The following is a 21,784-nucleotide window of genomic DNA, read 5'->3' on the forward strand; positions in this document are numbered from 1 at the left end:
CTCGCCGGTGAGCCTATTTTACATAGGCCTACCGGCGCGCGCAGAACCCCGGGACTCGCGTAAGTCCCGGGGTTTTCTGAGGGGGGCGTGTTGGGGGCGTGTCGGGGGTGGGCCCGAACCGCGCGGCGTTGTTGGGGCGTGTCGGGAGCGTTCCAGGGGCGGGCCCGGGGCCGTGCCCTCCGGACCCGCCCCCAGGTCACGTCCCGGCGCGCTAGCGGCCCGCTGGCACGTGGGGATTTACGTCTCCCTCCGGGAGGCGTAAATCCCCCGACAAAGGTAAGGGGGGGGGTTTAGACAGGGCCGGGCGGGTGGGTTAGGTAGGGGAAGGGAGGGGAAGGTGAGGGGAGGGCAAAAGAAAGTTCCCTCCGAGGCCGCTCCGATTTCGGAGCGGCCTCGGAGGGAACGGGGGTAGGCTGCGCGGCTCGGCGCGCGCCGGCTATACGGAATTGATAGCCTTGCGCGCGCCGATCCAGGATTTTAGCGGCTACGCGCGTATCTACTAAAATCCCGCGTACTTTTGCTGGCGCCTGATGCGCCAGCAAAAGTACGCCAAATCGCGCGGTTTGAAAATCTACCCCTTAATTTACACACATATTTTATTGAAGTGAATTGTTACCGCACTATGATGGCACATGATTAATTGTAATCTATACCACTTACTTTATTCATTATCGTGCCTTGCTGTAAACCGTTGTGATGGTTATCTAACTTAACGACGGTATAGAAGAGCTTTTAAATAAATAAATAAATAAAATAAATAAATGAGAACAAGCCCAGGTTGCCAATCTTCCCATGAAGACCAAAGATAAATAATCGTAGCAGGCAGGAGCGGTAATATAATGGGTTTTATGGTCCAGGAAACCATTCCTTTTCAGTTCTGCTTCTCTGGTAGTTTTGAATGGGGGAAGAGAGGTGATCTTTGCTCCTGTCCCTCAGAGTTGCCAAGCGATTCAGTCCTGGTTTTTGAACTTGTATTCCTGTGCATTCCTGTATTTGTAGTCTCTCTGTAGATGAGGATGAGGCTCATGAGGGGAACTGCTCCGGCTGAATTGCCTCGGGCCCTGCATCCACCTACAGTCAGCCCTGGTCAGAGGGCAGGTCGGCCAGTTATTTAAATGGTGTGGTGCTAGTAGAGCAAGGAGGTAGCACCAACCCGGATACGCGAGTGCCCTCTTCCAAGTGCACAGTGCTGAGGTGTTCTCTTCAAGGTCAGGACAGACGGGTCCGATGAATTAACGGGGTTTTCCTATTTTCTGTTAATGCTTAGCAATTGGCCCACTGGAAACTCCTGCTTGAATTTTAAAAGATAACTGATAAGCTTTTGTTTAGTGTCTTTGATTTGATTGATTACAATTTGGAGTGTAATTCGCCTTGAGACCATTTTAGAAAAATGGCAAAATATCAAATGTTTATAAATAAATGAGGAAATTAGTTAGAAAGAAACAAAAAGAAGTTACTTGGGTTAGAAATGTACAGGAGACTTGAAGATTGTTTTAAAACACTGTCTTTCTTCCAAGAAGATATTGGGGGAAGCTGCCTGGCGTGACCAAGGTTTAAAGCATGAGGAGGCAGGATGTTTAGAACAAGAGCTTCACTAACAGGCCGATACAGTAAAAACGCGGGAGAACGAGCGCACAGGCCACTCTCCTGGTAGCGCGATTCAGTATTTTAATTTATTAAAATTACTCCCTAGCGCCTCTTTTTTGACAGGAGCGGCTGCTGTCAGCGGGTTTGACAGCAGACGCTCAATTTTGCTGGCGTCTGTTCTCGAGCCCGCTGACAGCCACGGGTTCGGAAACCAGATGCCGGCAAAATTGAGTGTCCGATTTTCAACCCGCGAGCCGCGGGCCTATTTCAAATTTTTTTTTTTTACTTTTTAAACTTTCGGGACCTCCGACTTAATATTGCCATGATATTAAGTCGGAGGGTGCACAGAAAAGCCCTAATAGGGCCATCAACATGCATCTGCATGTTGCGGGTGCTATTAGGTTCGGGGGGGTTGGACGCGCGTTTTGGATGCGCTATTACCCCTTACTGAATAAGGGATAAAGCTAGTACGTCCAAAACGCGCGTCCAAATGCCGGCTAACTGTACTGTATCGGCCTGTAAGGGGGTTATTTTCTAAACCCTTACCACGTGCGTTAGGGCCCTAACGCACGCGATAAAGCCATATCGCATGCGAAAAGGGCCTTTTCGCATGCGATCTGATGCAAATTAGGGGGGGAGGGGGGGAGTCAGTGGTGTTTTCGCTGCAGGCGATAATGTTTCTAACATTATTGTCGGCAGTAGTGTGTCAAATAGCACCACCTTTCACAGTGGCGCTGTTCGGTGCGAAAGCTGGTAGCCGGCGCACCACAGTGGTGCGTAGGCTGCGGGCTTTCCCAGGCCCGCCCCCCCCCCCTTCGCCACCCCCACCCGCCGTTTTCGCAGGATTCATCATTCTGCGTTGAATAATGAATCCTGGCCTAAATTTGGCTATCTGGATTATTACAAAATCTAGAATATATAGGGAGGGATATCAAGTCAGAGCTGCTGGTTTGGGGGGGGGGGGGGGGGGGGGCTGTACTAGTCTGGCAGGACAATGAGGAAGATGGTCTGCTTGAACATAAACTCATTCAGTTGGGAAAATTCAAAAACTGGGCCAGAGGTGGAATTTAATGTGACCCTGTTTATGGAGGGAAAATTGACCAGACCTGATTTTTTTTTTTTTACTTCCAGCTCTGTGCATTCTAGTATTTGTAGTTTTTTTACCCTACAATACTTAATCCAACACCCAGGTCCCCATTCATGTCCAATAGCCTGAACATCAGGCTGATTTCCCTAGTGGGAGTCTTGGCTGAGTCGGGGGCTCCTCCAGGACAACAGTTAGAAGGGTGGCTGCTCTGCCCTGGAGGAGGAAATCTGGGCAAGGTCCCTGTATTTCCTGGCTAAAGGCACTTTTGTGCTTTGTGCATTTTAAGAAGCTTGGGAGAAAAACGATGCAGGAGAGAAGGCACAACCGAGGCTAGCAACGGTGACTTGGTCGGTCGTGCACTCCCAGGAATCCTCCCCCCAGACCAGATATGGAGTGGGGACGAAAATGTGGCTGGTGTGGGGCCTGGCAGGAGCCACAATGAGGCTGAGCTAAATGCAGCACAAGCAGGGGAGGAGAATGCATAGAGAGCAAGGTTCCCAGCATTGAGGACCTCCAGAGGCAGCATTTACTCCCCTATTGGAGTCAGGGGAGGGAGGGAATTGGCTGCAGGACAAGCAAGTCACTCTTGCACAGTCTCAGAGCCATTGCTGGGAGACCTATGGGAAGGTTTTGGCCCATGAGCCTCAGACAAGGAGCAAGATTTTACTTCAGAGTTTGTTTTGATAATGCACAAAGCATTCTGTCAATTAAAGGGGAAGAAAAGGCAACAGGTTAGTAATGCCATAAAGTCCCTTAAGGAAACAGTCCAGCAGAGCAAGAAATCAAGACTGCTCTCAGGAAAGGACTCTGTCCAGGAGGAGGACTCCCTATCAGGTAAAGAAAAGGAAGCCTTCTTGGAGGATTCCCAAGGAGAAGAGGCAGAGGGAGAGCTCTGCAGTTACATTATTCAGGTCTGAGGAACTGGGAGTCCTAATCTCTAAAGTGACCCACTCTTTCAAACTGGATGAGGACCAGCCAAAGGCGGAAAGACTCAGAGGGCATCTAATCCTCACTAGAATTAAGAAAATGGCCAAGGCCTTCCCTGTCCATACAGCAATATTAGATATGCTTGGTGCAGAATACAGCATTCAGGTGATGCTCAATTCCTTACTCTTTTTTTGTAGAGATCTCTTTTTGTTAATGAAACTTATTTTTTACTGCCGTTTGGTAATATTGTCTGAGCTCCAAAGGAGCCTAACGATTCAGCTTGGGCAAGGGGCTTCTGATGCCTTCCCTTGTTGTATCAGAGGGAGAAACATCAGGTCAGATCAGCTTGCTCTCTGACTCCCTCTGCTGGTAGGGGGGGGGGGGGACAAATCCCACTCATCTAGACTGGTCAGGACTCAAAATACAATTAGCAGGCAAGAACCTAATTGAACCATAAAACAATCTGGCGCTTCCTGTTTTTAAAGGAATACTGCATAAACCCGAGTGTACTAAAACAAACAGACCGGGCACCGAACAGTCAGCGCCCGCTCTCTTAACGCACGCATGGCCCCCCCAAAGGGGGGGCGCCATGCAATATTCAAATTAGGGGGTTGCGGTAGCAAGGATGCACTAGGGTCGCTTGCTGGGTTTATCAGAGTTTGTTTCCCTTACTGCTGTATGCCAGGCACGAAAACCGATGCCGGGCTTATCTTTTTGCATCGGGAGTGAATGCCTAATAGCCTCATTCACATACGGGTCTATCCTGTAAAGTGCGGCCACGTTTACCCTGCTCCTAAGCCGCTTTTTACTCACTTTCCGGCCGCGTTAGCCCTTCCTGCGATCCCGAATCCCCTTTAACCTACTCCTACCGCGTCCTAAATTCCCCGGGCAACCCCTTCCGCACGCGGCATGCATATTGCATGCAAACGAGCGAATTAGCTATTCCCTAGCATCCCGTAACCCGCGCCCCAACTATCGCTAGTTTTCCCTGCCGTTTTGTCGCGCGTTTAACCTGCAAACTTACCGCCTACCCTGACCCCTGCGGTAGAGGCAGGGGTAAGGGTAGGTGGCAAGCTTTCCCCCAGCCCCCGCTCACCTGCCCCGGCCGCGATCATGGGTGCCGGTCTCCGTGGCAGCCCCAGTCCTCTCCCCTGCTCCCAAAGCCAAAAAAAAAGCGAAAAAAACGTTGCAGCCCCCCTCCGATGTCCGGACTGGGGCTGCCACGGAGACTGCAACGGCGAAGCAACGGCGAAGCAACGGCGAAGCAAAAAAAACCCCAAAGCAAAAAGTAAGTCGCTTCGCCGCTTCACTCTTCCCTCCTCCCGGAGCAGGGCGCGAAAAGCAGCCTTGCTCCGGGAGGAGGGAAGCGGCGAAGCGACTTACTTCTTGCTTTTGGTTTTTTTTTTTTGCTTCGCCGCTGTCAGTGTCTCCCCTCCTCCCGGAGCAGGGCGCGAAAAGCAGCCTTGCTCCGGGAGGAGGAGAGACACCGGGAGGAGGAGAGACACTGCGGCGAAGCAAAAAAAAACCAAAAGCAATTTTGGTTTTTTTTTTCCAAAAGTGACAATTTTGGTTTTTTTCCAAAAGCGACTTACTTTTGGGATCTGTCAAGATCCCAAAAGTAAGTCGCTTTTGGACGCCTGCACAACTTACTTTTTTGAAGCCATCAGCAGGAACACGATCATAGCTCCTCCAGACGAAGACAAAGATGGCCTGGCCGCCTGCACGGGGGAAAGCGTGCAATTGGCCGCTGAAGACGTGACGTCACGACGTTTGGCGTCACGGGATGTGACGCCACGTCTTGAGCGGCCAATTGTACGCTTTCCCCCGTGCAGGCGGCCATCTTCGTCTTCGTCGGGAGGAGCTACGATCCTGTTTCTGCTGATGGCTGCAAAAAAAAGTAAGTTGTGCAGGCGTCCAAAAGCAACTTACTTTTGGGATCTTGACAGATCCCAAAAGTAAGTCGCTTTTGGAAAAAAACCAAAATTGTCGCTTTTGGAAAAAAAAAACCAAAATTGCTTTTGGGTTTTTTTTATTTATTTATTTATTTAATAACTTTTATATACCGGCATTAGTAGGAGACATCATGCCGGTTCACATGACAACAAAAGAATGGAAAATACATTATAACAGGGCGGTGGGTGAGGAATAACAACAACAGAGAAGGCAAGAAAATATAGGTCTGAAAACTGGTTAACAGTAACTAAATAAAATTCAACAAGTTATAAATTAGAGATGTACTGAATGGATAACAGCATCAGTAGAGTATTTACAAAGTATCAGGGACGATCTGAGGGGAAGCATCTGGGGCAGCGGCTGAGAGGAGAAGGGGATTAGTCTGGATAGGCTTGCTGGAACAACCATGTTTTTAGTTTCTTTTTAAATTTAATTGGGCAGGATTCTAGACGAAGCATCGTGGGCATGGAGTTCCAGCATGTGGGGCCTGCAATAGAGATAGCTCGTTCCCTAGTTGATGCGAGGTGTGCTGTTTTTAAGGACGGGACATGCAGGGTTCCCTTTGTGAACTGTTCTCGTAGGACGATTCAGTGAGACAGCGCTGAATGGTATGTCCAGCCAGTGGGAATTGTGAGAGAACAAAGATTTGTGTATGGTGGTTAGTGTTTTATAGAGGATTCGAGAGGGGATGGGGAGCCAATGTAGGTCTTTCAAGATAGGAGTGATGTGGTCAGTTTTCCGGGTATTGGTAATGATTCTGGCTGTTGCATTTTGCAACATTTGGAGGGGTTTAATTGTCACGTAAGGGAGTCCTAGGAATAGAGAATTGCAGTAGTCGAGTTTGGATAAGAGGGAAGATTGAACAAAAGTGTGGAAATCTTGGGGGTGTAACAGGGGTTTACGTTTTTTTAGCACGTTAAGTTTGTAAAAACCGTCTTTCAGAATGGAGCTCACATATTTTTTCATGTTTAGATTATTGTCTAGGTAGATTCCAAGGTCTCTTACACAGGGTTGATTAGTAGTTGGATTGGATGAAGGGTTGGACGAAGACAGGTGTTTGAGAAGAGGATGAGGAGAGACAAGCAGGAGTTCCGTCTTGTTAGTATTCAGGGCGAGGTGGAGGTTCGTTAGGAGAGCGTTTATTGGGGTGAGACAGGTTTCCCAGTGCTTCAAAGCATCAGAAAAGGTATTATGGATGGGGATAATGATCTGAATGTCGTCTGCATACAGATAGAAGTTAAGTTTGAGCTCGGTTAGGAGGTGGCATAAAGGGGTGAGGTATATATTAAAGAGGGTGGAAGAGAGGGAGGAGCCTTGTGGGACTCCTTGTTGCAAGGGGTGAGAGGTGGAGGTTGCATTGCCGATTTTGACTGAGAAATTTTTGCTTCGCCGCAGTGTCTCTCCTCCTCCCGGAGCAAGGCTGCTTTTCGCGCCCTGCTCCGGGAGGAGGGGAGACGCTGACAGCGGCGAAGCAAAAAAAAAAACCCAAAAGCAAGAAGTAAGTCGCTTTGCCGCTTCCCTCCTCCCGGAGCAAGGCTGCTTTTCGCGCCCTGCTCCGGGAGGAGGGAAGAGTGAAGCGGCGAAGCGACTTACTTTTTGCTTTTGGTTTTTTCGCTTTTTTTTTTTGCTTCGCCGCTGTCATCTCTTCTCCACTCCTCCCTGGTATCTGTCATTTCAAATGACATTTGAAATGACAGATACCAGCGTGGCGTGAAGCCTTAGGCCCGCGCACCTAGGATACTGTATAGGCGCTCTATCCAGTAAAATGGGTTGCGCGGACCTAAGGCTTCACGGACGCGGTTTACATTTAAATAAAATTAGTGTTCAGGATCGAGCGGTAGGTGAGCTGCACTGTGCGTGCGGCAACCGCGGGTGCCGCAGGCACTAACGCAGCTCTTCCTACCGCTCGGTACTGGATAGACCTGATACAGTTGCATGTGAACAGCGCTATTACATTCACTCCGCGTTAGAGGTGCTTTGAATAGGCGCTAATCCCCTTATTGCATTAGGGGATTGATTAGCGCCTATTTTACCCGCGTCCAACTGCAGGTTAAGAGTGCGCTTGGCTCAGCACACCATACTGCATCGGCCCCTTAGTAAGAAAGCCCAGGGAATGGAAACTGTAAAGTTAATTTAATTAATTTAATTTAACATTTTTCTATACCGACCTTCAAGGTTGAATACCATATCAGGTCGGTTTACATCGAACAGGGGTAGATCAGTATAACATAACATAACATAACATAACATAACATAAGGAACAACTTTTATGGTTAGAGACGAAAGCAGAGAAGCAAAAAGTTACATAATAACAAGGACCTTGAACTTGGAAGCTGGTTCAGCTGGAAAAAGAGAAGCCTTAAGAGGGTATTAAATTAAGTACATTGTGATATGTCCAAACTAGTAAATGAGGTGAATATTGGAGGGTCGAAGTTCCATATTCAAAAGCTGAGTAGTTATCTAGTGAAAGTTTGATGGATCAGGGAAGGCTTGTAAGAAGAGCCAAGTTTTGAGTTTTTTTTAAATGTTGTTAGGCACGGTTCCATTCTGAGTTCTGAGGGGAGGTTGTTCCAGATGGTTGGACCTGCTGTAGAAAAAGCTCGGTCCCTGGTAGAGATGAGTCGTGTGGCTTTAGATGGCGGGGCTTGTAGTGCTCCTTTGTAGGTTTCCCTCATTGGTCTGTTGGAAGTGTGGAGTTTGAGCGCTGCTACATGACTCGCTTTCCAGCGGCATCAAGTCAGTCCTGATTTGTTAATTCCCCTTCCTCATCGAGGTGCATTAGAATACTTATCGCCTAGTATAATCCCCTCCCCCCCCGAACTACAAAGTTCCCCTCTCCACAAGTCAAGGTCAGCTGCAGCTCAGTATCATCGCTGCCAAAGGGCCCGTTACCATGGAGGATTCCGAGCCCCTCCAACAATAACGGCAGGACTACAACTCCCAGCATGCTTATAGACAGGAACTAAACCCCCCCCCCCACCGGGCCGGGCCCGGCCCGAGCAGCGGCCTGGAGCTCGCGCGCACTCACCGGACCCTGCCACAGCCAGCACGCTGAGAGGTCGCTTCTTGCCTGACCTGTGCCTGCCACCGGCTCGAATGACCAGCAGGCGCCTGGCCCAGAAAAGGAAGGCGAGGAGCAGAGGAACAGCGGCCAGGGAGAGCTCCATCCTGAGCTTAGGCTACGCACTACCGGCCGCTGCCGCGACGATCCAATCACCCCTGAACTACGGCAAGCCGCAGGACCCTATTCCGCAGTCCTCTCGCACGTCTCTGGGCTTCAGAGCAAAGGGAGATTTTCTGTAGTTTACTAATAAAAATTAAAGTTGCTAAATGGTTAATCTTTAGCTTCGAATGCATCAAAAGGACTAGGTGGTTTTACATCGCTAGGTCACGCTGGTTTGTTTGGTAGGCGAAGAAAGCTAATCTGTTTCATTGTTTTAGTTTCAGTGAATTGTACAACCTAGTATTGTAACCCCGGAGAAGGGAAGGCGATCGTGCTGGGTCAGCATCCTCATTGCTTTGACAGTGTCCCTGGGGACACGTGAGGGAAGGAAATTGGAAAAATCCAAAACACACATAAATTGAATTTAATCTTTATTTTAATACTATTTTGGGGAGCCGTAAAGAAACAATGGGAGTAGGTTTATGCAGGACTTTCAAGTAGAGGTAAAACACTTCTTGACTCCTCTCTGACCTCCGCCTTATGCCAATTACTAGGACAGTATTTTAACATGATTATTAGACGCTTCAAAATTATAAAACAATTTATCCTTAAAAATATATATTTTGATGCCCGTTTTCCAAAAATCTTGTTATTGTGGTATTTAATGTAATAGCACTTGCCGAATTTGTTCAGTGTTTATGTGCTGTATCCCTTCTGAAACGAACTTTTTTTTTGTCCAAGACGAGCACTGATTTTTTTAAATTCAGGTTAAGAAGTAAGGTAATGCTTTTTTATTTCCATTGCCCATGTGCATCACCATTATTATTATACATAATAATCCCACTAATAAAATATTGAGATGTTTCTGAGAATAAATTGTTGACCAGTAATTCCTGCAAAAATCAGTTGAGGAAATGGTGGTATGGGATTTTCCATTTTTTTCTTCAATGGCTGTAAATATTGAGGCTTTTTGTCATCTAAAAACCATCTAGCTGAAAATGTTTTATCTTATTTAGGTTATTCAGAATATATTATATATATTCTGTCCTTTAGACTTCCAGCGCAATCAACATTAGGCCTGGGATCTGGGACCTTGAGCCTTCATACACAACTATCTGGGAATATTTTCTCTTATTTTGTATCCCTTCCAACATACTTTAGCCAAGCCATTACAGTGACAGCCCTACATTTAGTCATTAGGTGGCAGTGCTTTGTGATGGTAATGATTCCCTCTCCCACTCCCCAGCTGACCCGGGAGCATAAAGACCGCAGGGACAAACAAACCAGTGGCTCAGGTGGCAAGTGCTGTTGATTTATATAATCACATTAAAGAAAGCTCAACAATATTGTATACACAACTATGCCAAAACAAGAAAAAGTTGCAAAACAGTCTGACACATTGAGATATCCTGGCATCTAAGAATTTATGAATTGAACTTAAAGTATCATCGTTCACCCTTTATTAGCAAAGAAAACATCGGAAGCCCCTGAGGCATTACATTCATGAAATATGGTATCATGTTGGGCGTGCTAAATTAGAGTTGCTGAACTGGTTGAAAGGGAAGTACATATATATATTTTTAAGAAGCAAAATAACTTAAAAATTTTTTTCCCACAGGTGTTTGTTGCTTGGCACTCTAGGACCGATGATTATAAAAGACTCTTGTTGGTAAAGAGTACCATGGGGTGGTATGAGGGTCCTCTGCTCTTCATATTAAATAAGCTAATCATATCTCTGGAAATATAAGCAAAATGTATAAAGACTATTTTGCAATGTTTTTCTTGTTAAGAGATGTTGATTACCTTGCAAAAGGTCCCTCGTTTGATCCCTGCATCAGGGCTTCTGCTCTGGGTCAGCTAGGGCTGGGGAGGTTAGCCTTCACAACACTGGGAGAAGATAGAGCCCATCTTTGCATGATCTTGAAAAGAGCCCTGGTGCATGGCACCCAGCCCAGGACCATCATTGCAATGGGGGCTGGGGAGAGTATAAAATAGGGAAAATTCTCTGCATAGTTGTGACTGAAGGATTATGATGCCAGGTCCCAGCTAAAGTTTCCAACTTTACTGTGAGTAAAAAAAAAAGAGTAGGCAGAAGCAGAGAATCAAACCAAGATGTTTCCACTGGGCCCACCCTGATTAACCTTAGAACATAAAAATGGCCAAGTTGGGTCAGACCAGTAATCCATCCAGCCCAGCATCCTGTCTCTGACAGTGGCCCCAAATTCATGAAAATCAGAGTTCATCCAAGTACTCACTGTAAATCTATAAAAATGTGAAGCCACTTGGCCTTCACACAGCCTCTAATATCCATTTATGCACGTCTTCCAGATTCCTCCTGAGCCCTGTTATGCTGATTGCTATGATGGTATTTTGCGACAGCAGATTCCACAGTTTAGCTACTCAGTGACTAAAGACCTTTTTGGCTGCTGCTGAACACTATTCCAATGGTTTTAGTGTGTGATCCACAGTAATTTCCAAGATCCCTCTCTTGATAGCAGTTTTCCAGAATGGACTCTGTCAGATTTATTGTCTACAACGGCCCTGGCAGCTTAATCACAGCTGTCAGAGGACCCTGAAATTATTAATTTCCATCGAGCAACTCAGTTTGTTATTTACTATTTAATGGGCCGATATAGTAAAGTCTGCGGGAGAGCGGGCGAACTCGCCGGTGTGCGCGATTCTGTATGCTAATTAGGCCCGGCGATAGAAACGGGCAAAAGGAGGCGCTAGGGACACTAGCGCGTCCCTAGCGCCTCCTTTTTGACAGGAGTGGCAGCTGTCAGCGGGTTTGACAGCCGACACTCAATTTTGCCGGCGTTGGTTCTCGAGCCCGCTGACAGCCACGGGCTTGGAAACCGGACGCCGGCAAAATTGAGCGTCCGGTTTTCGGCCCGACAGCTGCGGGCCGAATTCAAAATTTTTTTTTTTTTACTTTTTTTACTCTTCAGGACCTCCGACTTAATATTGCTATGATATTAAGTCGGAGGGTGCACAGAAAAGCAGTTTTTACTGCTTTTCTGTGCAGTTTCCCGGTGCCGGCTTGGCTGCACATTTTACTTTCTGAATCGCGCGCGCATACCTAATAGGGCCATGTTGAGAGTGCTATTAGGTGCCGCGGGTTGGACGCGCGTTTTCCACCCCTTATTGAATAAGGGGTAAGGGAAAATATGCATCCAATAGCAGGCTAACAGTGCGCTGTCGGAGCGCACTGTACTGTATCGGCCTTAAGTTAGACAATGCTGCTTGAAAGAAACCAATACTTCATCTTCCTTTTCTTTTTTTTTCTTTTATTTAGAAAAACTAACTACTTGGCATTGGCAAGTTGCTCTCTCCCTCTGACCCTATACAAATTAGAAAGGGGCTAATATCTTAATTCTTCATTAGCAGATCATATAACCAATCAATACAGCATTCTTCTGGTTATCATACAGTTGGTCCAATCACTTATTGCCTCATGTAACTGAGTCCAAATACTTAAGCAACACCTCTTTTTCATCCATTCTAGGTTTCATCAACTATATCATGCTGGGTGTCAGTTGCAAATACTTTTTGCAGTAGAGATGCTGCTAGCCCTATGTTATGGCTACTGTTGCCTCTCTAAAAATAAACCTTTTTCTAAGATAACTTAGAACAGAAAACAATTAGCTCTGCAGAATAAAATGTAAAATGTTCCACTGTTTCCCAATATAGCTGACCTAGAATATGGAGACCTCAGAACCCCCCAAAAAGGTTTTTCTACTCTAAATTTCACAGTTCTTCCCTTTTCTTAGGTCTCCATATCTTAGGACAGCTATATCCCAGCACAAGCATAAGGCTCAATTAACCCAGATATTGGTATGCCACAATTTGAACACTGATCCTCTTCATTTCTTTCATTCCCATGTTTCCCAATCTCCCTCATGTCAATATATTCATTTATTTCAGGCCAATCAGTATTAATCTCATACTTCCTCTATGTTATTTAATTCTATATTAACAGTGACAGCCCCAACATTGAGCATGGAAAATCCTAAAATAGCTCCCCAAATTGATCTCTTTACTCTATGGTTAGGGTGATATTTGATTAATGATGTTTGCGCTGTTGAGTCATGAAGATGGATAAGATTTTGGAGTTTAAAAACAGAAAAATGTGGAAAGGTGTAACCCAAAGTAATACGAAAATAATCAGTATGTTTATATACTTTAACAGCTTGTGTAGATGTCAAACAAAAATGTCCTGGTTTTGCATAAATTGTAGCATTTTTTCCTCTGTTTTCTATTGTCTGGGTAAAGAACATAAGAGTGATTTTTTTTTCTGGATACCACTGTGACAGGGGGACTAAGTAATAATTATTATGTTTGTCACATTAATTGTGATAGGCTACAGTGGTGTTGGGTAAAGCTATGAAATTTTCCATAATTTCATTATCTTTCACATATCCAGATAAACATGCAAAAACATTATCATTTGAATCATTATAGTACACATCTGCTGGCTAATATTGAGAATGCTTCATATTAAACATAAAGCAAGATTCTTCAAATTCCCATCCCTTTGGAAGTTTGTAACTTCCATTATCAAAGAGCAGAAGAGTATTTTCACACATAGGGTAGTCTTTTTCATGAACATAATCAGGTCCTTGTCTTAGAGGGAGGGCTCGAAAACACGATTCAGCTGAACTTGACCTGCATGCAAAATTGACCAATGTCATTGATGCAGGTGGAGTTACTGCATTTGGTTCTTGTGCTCCTTGTTTCCATCTACCTGTGAGATTTGCTGGCACTGCTTGAAACATAGAAGTTGGTATGTAAGAGAAGATCCAACAATCTTAATTAAAGTTCTTGATAGGCCTTAGTAAGATGCACATAGCCATTATCTTCTGGAATTATCAGTAGGCCGGCTACTAACCTGGCTGGAGAGACAGCACAAACAGGGAGAACATTTTCATTTTCCCTTCTTTTCTTTGAAACAGCCATGGACACAGACCTTACTTAACTTCAGATAGAGTCCAATCTGGAAGACACTTCACTCTTCTGAGGCTCCGATGAAACCATTTGACTCCAGGAGACACCTGGCTGTGTCAGGGTACAAGTGAGGACTAGACGAAGCACTCGCTTGTTTAACTCTCAGCAGAGCTGGGTGTGCCTCTCTGCTATTGATAATGTTCTCAATGATTCCGCTGGACTGTAAGCAGCATACAGGTCTTACTTGCTTTACACAAGAATGTTTAGGACAAGCACTGTCTCCAAAGGCGCAACTTTACTTGGAGGGCTCTGCATCTGTGTGGCTATGTGAGTCAGGCAGTTCACTGGCTTTGTCAAGGCCTAATAATTTTAATGCAGAGTGACTCACCAACAGTACTTGATAAGGTCCTTTCCACCTTGGCCGTAAGCAGTGGTTTCTTTTAAAAGCTTTGTAGTAAACAAAGTCACCTGGTTGGATATCCAGAAAGCCTGTGTTCAGTGGGCCTTGGAACACCGGAGAAATCAGTTGAGCAATCATTTTGTTTTGTAGATGGAATTGTAACACAAAACGTGGAATTAATTTTTCTTGCGCAAAGTTCATATCTTTTGGCAACTTTGGCATAGTAGACACAGGCAGAGGACTACCAAATAATATTTCATGTAGAGTGAGTCCATGTTTACAGTTAGGCATATTTCTTATACTCCTTAAAGCCATGGGTAAAGCATCAGGCCACTTCAAAGATGTTTCATGAGTAATTTTTCCCAGTTTAGTCTTTAAAATATGATTGCATCTCTCCATCAATCCGCTGAAGAGTATATGAAAATATAACTTTATACCCAGAGCAATCCTCAAATCTTGCATTATCTGTCCAATGAAATGGGGGCTCTGTCATTTTCAATCACTTCTAGAATTCCAAATCTTGGAATTAATTCTTTCAACAGTTTTTTTTTTCTTCTACAGTCTGTGAGTCTGTCTTAGCAGTTGGAAATGTTTCTAATTATCCAGTAAAAAGACAGACTACTGTTAAAATGTGCCTTAAAATCATTACCTGTGGACATGGTTATGAAGTCCATTTGTAGTTGTAGGAGCAGTCAAATGTGAGGGTGCAACCCAAAATCTCATCCCCGCATTATAGAGAGCACAAGTGGAACATCTCTGTATTATCGCCTGAACTATTGGGCCTTTTTTTTTTGGAGCTCACCAATAAGATAAAATTTCTTTCATCACCCCCAATTTTCCACAGTGAAATGGAATGAACCACTCTGGCAAGGTAAGGGATAATGGAGGCCCGGGTAACAAAGAGTTGATTAAGCCCCAGCCAAAGTGCAGTGGAAGGGATGGCTCAAGGCAATCTGATACCTGAGGCAAAGGATGAAATGACCCCTCCTCCCCCCATGGCCCGGTGCAGGTGAAATCATCAAGGGCCAGGGCAGGGGGAAGTGACTTGCCCAAGGTCACAAGGAATGGCAATAGGATTTGAACCCTGGCTTCCCTTGTTTACGGTCCACTGCTCTAACCACTGAGTTTTTGGGCCTGTTATTTTTTTGTTCTGCACTAAGGGACATTGGAGAAATGCTTAATGGGGCGGGTTGGCCAAAAGCCACCTCACCTCCTGGGTCTAGAAATAGGACTCCTCCATTGCCTATTGCCTGTCTCCCACCCTTCTCCAGGATCTGCCCCCTGGGGGTGTGAGAGGTTGGTGAATGGTGGGAGTCTATGTGTGTGACACATTCTCTCTTAGGGCTGACACAAGGGTATTAGATGCCCTAGACAAACCTTACAGCCTTTCATTCCCTGTTCCCTCCCCTCACCACATAGTTAAAACTTATACATTCTTTTCCATTTTAAAATGTATTAACTTCCCCAACCTAAAAAAGCAGATTGCATATGGAAAATAGACATTCAAAGTACAATCTTCTGAAGTAAAAATATCACAACAACATATACACTGCAAAAAAATATCACTTACAACAACATTACCTGCAAAAAACCCCACTTTCAATAATAATAGTTTAATAGGCTTAATAAACTACCTTTCTCATAATAATCAAGGTGGTTTACGGGATCCCATATGGTATTAGGCCTATGGTAAAGTGCACTGGGTGTGGGCTTGCCCACAGAAAGGCCAGGAATAAACTGAACTGAATTCCCATATAGTAAGCCTTCTAGGGATGTGAATCGTTTTCCATATCGTCTTAACGATAGAAATCGTGTGGCAGGAGAAGAAAATCGTGTTTGGCACGATTATTTCATTGAAAAATCGTTAAAAATCGTTTTTTCCGATTAGTGCGCACTAACTCGAGTTAGTGCGCACTAACTCCCCGTTAGTGCGCACTAACTCGAGTTAGTGCGCACTAACTCAAAATGATACAAATAGACACTTTCCAGGTCACTGAAGGTCAGTTAGGAATGAATATGTGTTCCTATTGGCTGGCAGCCCTCTTATCTATTGATGTTACCAAGGTTTCCACTGAGGTGATGGTTGGGGGGATGGGAAATGGAACTGGAAACTCATGAACACCAACAGAAAATGAAACAAAGTGTTCACACTTCCCAGGTCAGTAAAGGTCACTTAGGAATGAATATGTATTCCTATTGGCTGGCTGTGCTCTTATCTATTGATGTTACCAAGGTTACCACTGAGGTAATGGTTGGGGGGATGTGAAATGGAAACAGTTGGAAGCTTGACATGTGATGATCAGCACTCACGTGACTAGAACTTCTTTGTTTATTATTTTTGTTAGCAGGCACCTGAAATGCTAGTGCATGTTGAATTTGCCAATCACTGTGCATTTTAGAAAGGTGGTCCTGGCTGGAACTGTACACAGTTCAAATATATGTAATTGATTGTTGGTAAGTGTATTTTTTAAGTAGCCACACTGGCACAAGTATGTTTACTTTTCCTCCTACTTAACTCACTAGCTCAGCTTTGTAAGAAGGGCTTCTCTGCTTGAGTGAGGGTCAGGCAGCTCCCCCCTGTCTGTGAAGCCAGCCTCTCACTAGTAATGCAGGGAGGGAGCTGTCTCAGACTTCACCATCCTCCCCCCCCCCCCCCCTCACCCACACACCATTCACTAGCTGGGACATGGGGGAAGTCAGGAGTGAGGGTCAGGCAGCTCCCCCCTGTCTGTGAAGCCAGCCTCTCACTAGTAATGCAGGGAGGGAGCTGTCTCAGACTTCACCATCCTCCCCCCCCCCCCTCACCCACACACACCATTCACTAGCTGGGACATGGGGGAAGTCAGGAGTGAGGGTCAGGCAGCTCCCCCCTGTCTGTGAAGCCAGCCTCTCACTAGTAATGCAGGGAGGGAGCTGTCTCAGACTTCACCATCCTCCCCCCCCCCCCCCTCACCCACACACCATTCACTAGCTGGGACATGGGGGAAGTCAGGAGTGAGGGTCAGGCAGCTCCCCCCTGTCTGTGAAGCCAGCCTCTCACTAGTAATGCAGGGAGGGAGCTGTCTCAGACTTCACCATCCTCCCCCCCCCCCCCTCACCCACACACCATTCACTAGCTGGGACATGGGGGAAGTCAGGAGTGAGGGTCAGGCAGCTCCCCCCTGTCTGTGAAGCCAGCCTCTCACTAGTAATGCAGGGAGGGAACTGTCTCAGACTTCACCATCCTCCTCCCCCCCCCCCCCCCTCACCCACACACCATTCACTAGCTGGGACATGGGGGAAGTCAGGAGTGAGGGTCAGGCAGCTCCCCCCTGTCTGTGAAGCCAGCCTCTCACTAGTAATGCAGGGAGGGAGCTGTCTCAGACTTCACCATCCTCCCCCCCCCCCCCCTCACCCACACACCATTCACTAGCTGGGACATGGGGGAAGTCAGGAGTGAGGGTCAGGCAGCTCCCCCCTGTCTGTGAAGCCAGCCTCTCACTAGTAATGCAGGGAGGGAGCTGTCTCAGACTTCACCATCCTCCTCCCCCCCCCCCCTCACCCACACACCATTCACTAGCTGGGACATGGGGGAAGTCAGGAGTGAGGGTCAGGCAGCTCCCCCCTGTCTGTGAAGCCAGCCTCTCACTAGTAATGCAGGGAGGGAGCTGTCTCAGACTTCACCATCCTCCCCCCTCACCCACACACCATTCACTAGCTGGGACATGGGGGAAGTCAGGAGTGAGGGTCAGGCAGCTCCCCCCTGTCTGTGAAGCCAGCCTCTCACTAGTAATGCAGGGAGGGAGCTGTCTCAGACTGGTATCAGGGTTAGGGCACTGTGTGCAGGAAGATCACAACACTCCTGGTATTAATAGGGATAGGGCACTGTAAGAGATGACTGTAGTAGACTGAATAAAGATCTGATGTTTCTGCTCTCCTCACACCAAACAAAAACAACACACAAGCAGAGAAGCCCTTCTTACAAAGCTGAGCTAGTGAGTTAAGTAGGAGGAAAAGTAAACATACTTGTGCCAGTGTGGCTACTTAAAAAATACACTTACCAACAATCAATTACATATATTTGAACTGTGTACAGTTCCAGCCAGGACCACCTTTCTAAAATGCACAGTGATTGGCAAATTCAACATGCACTAGCATTTCAGGTGCCTGCTAACAAAAATAATAAACAAACAAGTTCTAGTCACGTGAGTGCTGATCATTACATTACTTTTTTTGTCAAGCTTCCAACTGTTTCCATTTCACATCCCTCCAACCATTACCTCAGTGTTTGCCTTGGTAACATCAATAGATAAGAGCACAGCCAGCCAATAGGAATACATACATACATATTCATTCCTAAGTGACCTTTACTGACCTGGGAAGTGTGAACACTTTGTTTCATTTTCTGTTGGTGTTCGTTAGTTTCCAGTTCCATTTCCCATCCCCCCAACCATCACCTCAGTGGTAACCTTGGTAACATCAATAGATAAGAGGGCAGCCAGCCAATAGGAACACATATTCATTCCTAACTGACCTTCAGTGACCTGGAAAGTGTTTATTTGTATCATTTTCAGTTAGTGCGCACTAACGGGGAGTTAGTGCGCACTAACTCGAGTTAGTGCGCACTAACACGATTTAACGATTTTTAACGATAAATCGTTAGAATTTCTATTGTATCGTGTTCTATAACGATTTAAGACGATATAAACATTATTGGACGATAATTTTAATCGTTGAAAAACGATTCACATCCCTAAAGCCTTCCATATCATAACTGCCAGCACTTAACCTATGAAAAATCCATACTGCAAATATTACATCAGGCCTAAACTCCAATACACCTCCAATTAGGAAAACAGATTAAAGCCAGACTGTTGTAAATCCCTACACAGAAACTACATGCTAGCAGAATACCTAAAGCCTCAGTCACATAAGCAGAACACAGATAAACTCTCATGAAATACAGAATAAAGAAATCATAAAATATACATTACAGCATGCAGACAAAAACTGAACTGGAAATCACAAAAAGCCGAACTAAGCAAAGCAAAGAAATATAAAACATTAAACATACCAATAAAAAGAATGTCAAATACACTGATAAATTCAGCCAATTAAAAACACATATAAAAATGTTTAAAATATTACCAAACACTACTAAAATATTTCAAAACAGCAGATATATCACATTCAATAATTAATACTAACAAGGATAAAAAAAAAATCTCCCACTCTCCATACGTGGGAACTTTAGATTTCCAGTCCTCCTGAGGAGGGGAAGGTGGGGGGAGGCGGAAGGAAAGTTCCCTCCGAGGCTGTTCCGATTTCGGAGTGGCCTCGGATGGAACGGGCAGTGCGCGCAGGGCTCAGCGCTCGCAAAGTGCACAAATGTGCACCCCCTTGCGCGCGCTGACCCTGGATTTTAAAAGATACGCGCGGCATAACATTTGCGATAAAGGTAGGGGGGGTTTAGATAGGGCTAGGGGGTGGGTTAAGTAGGGGAAGGGCAGGGAAGGTGGGGGTAGGAGGAAGGAAAGTTCCCTCCGAGGCCGCTCCGATTTCGGAGCGGCCTCGGATGGAACGGGCAGCGCGCGCAGGGCTCGGCGCGCGCAAAGTGCACAAATGTGCACCCCCTTGCACGCGCTGACCCTGGATTTTAAAAGATACCTATCTATTGAAATCCGGCGTACTTTTGTTAGCGCCTGGTGCGCGAACAAAAGTATGCGCAGGCGTACTTTTATAAAATCTACCCCATTGTGACTCTATATAAACAGTGGCCACAAGATCGTTCACCAAACACGTTTGAGTCAGTGCTACCAATTCAGCCCTTTGAGCTGAGCTGTTTTCTATAGGAATCAGTGCACTTTCAATAACTTCAAGATCCAGCAATGTCCTTTGTTTAATAACTCATTATTTCATTAATTTTAACATTTCTATTGGTTTTTAAAAAAAAACAGGTAAAGAATAATTCCTAATTTAATAGATCACAAAAGACACTTTTTATGAAGACACTTTTTCTTCATGCCTTTTCCTCAAAACAAATCTTACATGGTTAATAAGCAAACACTGTGTCAGGGTTCCTTTTTTTTTTTTTCTTTCTCTGCAACAAGGAGTCAATTCCTAAGGGTGGGGCTATTTTTTGTTCAGACTCATAGAAACTAAAAGCATATTTCTAAACTATTCAAAATAATTTTTTTTCCAAATGCATGAATATTTCAACTATCATTTGAAAGCAAATCTTCAGAACATGGAATGGATTATAAATATTTGCCAAACAGGAGTATGATAATCCTGCACAGGCACTATCATATTCCATCTCTTTTCTTGTTCTGAGAAAGAATTTGAATAAATTCACTCTGATTCACATATAAGAACAAAAGAACAGAGATCACGAGATGTGGTGAGCTGGAAGCAGCGTCCTTCCCCAACTCCAGAGCCCGCTCCACGAATCGCGCCTCATCTATGCTTGAATCTAGACGCATCGGGGTCCAAAACGAAATAGTGGATTGAGCTTATGTCCATTATTCCTTACATGCACAAATTGACACCAACGATGGCCGTGAAAGGAGGAAAATGGGAGAAGGAAAAACCGAAACACCCAGATCCCAAAATGGCGGCCGCAGGGGATGGGGATCCACCGCCGCAGGCCCTTACGATCACCGAAATTAAGGAAGCTATAAGAGAAGCCCTCGACGAAAAGCTGCAGAAGGTCACAACGCAACTAGGGAAAGTGCAGGACACGTTGCGCGAACTGAGCCCTCGGATCGATAAAGCAGAACAACGGATTTCATCCTTGGAAGATGAGGCGAGGAGTGAAGGTAGCAAAATGGCCGACTGAGATAAAAAGCTTCAAGCCCTACAATCCAAGATTGACGACTTGGAAAACAGGGCACGAAGAGATAACCTGAGGTTCTTAGGTTTTTTGGATAACACGGACGAAAAAACACTTTGCACGGTTTTGGAGGAATGGATTCCCTCTTCCCTGGCCCTCCCACGCCTACAGGGTAAGCTTGTGGTGGAACGAGCGCACAGGCTAGGGGCAAGGAAGGATAACAATGCACGCCCGCGCTTAATAATCGCGAAAATCCTTAACTCAGCTTTATTGAGAATTTGATCAGACCCCGGTAGGCCACTACCAGATACATAGTGAATTCACTAATACATTTAAAGGACATTAGACACATTCCTACTCCCATAGCAACCTAAAACTTAACTAGGAACTGATCAAAATTGAGATGAAGGCAGCAGTCCAGCAGCAAGAAGAGGGCTTCCCAGTCTTTTGCATCGAGTGTCAGATGTATGATTTTTTACCCACCGGTGAGAAGTTATATATGTGCATGCGATGCAAAGAGCTCCTGGCTCTCAGAGAACGAGTCCGATCTCTGGAGGCTAGAGTGGCAGACCTGGAGGAGCTGAGGCAGACAGAGAGGTATATAGATGAGACCTTCAGGGACATAGTAGTCAAGTCCCAACTTCAGACTGGCAGCCCTGGTGCTGCCTTGGAGGAAGAAGGTCTCATGATGGGAGAGCACCAACCAGGTGCAGCAGGAAAGGATCCTGTAGCAAGGACCTGCTCTCCAGGTGATGCATTGTCCTTTCGCACTGAGGATATCTCCCCAAGGCCTACTGCCCAGGAGGGAAGGGTTAGGTCAGCCGTCATAGTTGGTGATTCGATTATTAGGAATGTAGATAGCTGGGTGGCTGGTGGGCGTGAGGATCGCCTGGTAACATGCCTACCTGGTGC

At 45.7% G+C, this 21,784-nt stretch overlaps 1 protein-coding gene across 4 annotated transcripts in view; it reads right to left on the minus strand.

The window, feature by feature from the left end:
• Window positions 1-8,901, minus strand: part of ALG14 (ALG14 UDP-N-acetylglucosaminyltransferase subunit) — a 146,302-nt gene extending 137,401 nt beyond the window's left edge. Inside the window, exon 1 of one of the 4 annotated variants that reach the window (XM_029618022.1) lies at window positions 8,583-8,892. In XM_029618022.1, coding sequence (XP_029473882.1) covers window positions 8,583-8,721 — 139 coding nt within the window. In that variant the 5' untranslated portion in view covers window positions 8,722-8,892. Of the gene's footprint in view, window positions 1-8,582 lie in introns of all 4 variants that reach the window. The other 3 variants (XM_029618024.1, XM_029618023.1, XM_029618025.1) reach the window with 3 other exon arrangements.
• Between the last annotated feature and the right edge of the window lie 12,883 nt (window positions 8,902-21,784).

This window comes from Rhinatrema bivittatum, chromosome 10 (assembly GCF_901001135.1).
Source record: "Rhinatrema bivittatum chromosome 10, aRhiBiv1.1, whole genome shotgun sequence".
In the NCBI taxonomy this organism is placed as follows: Eukaryota; Metazoa; Chordata; class Amphibia; order Gymnophiona; family Rhinatrematidae; genus Rhinatrema; species Rhinatrema bivittatum.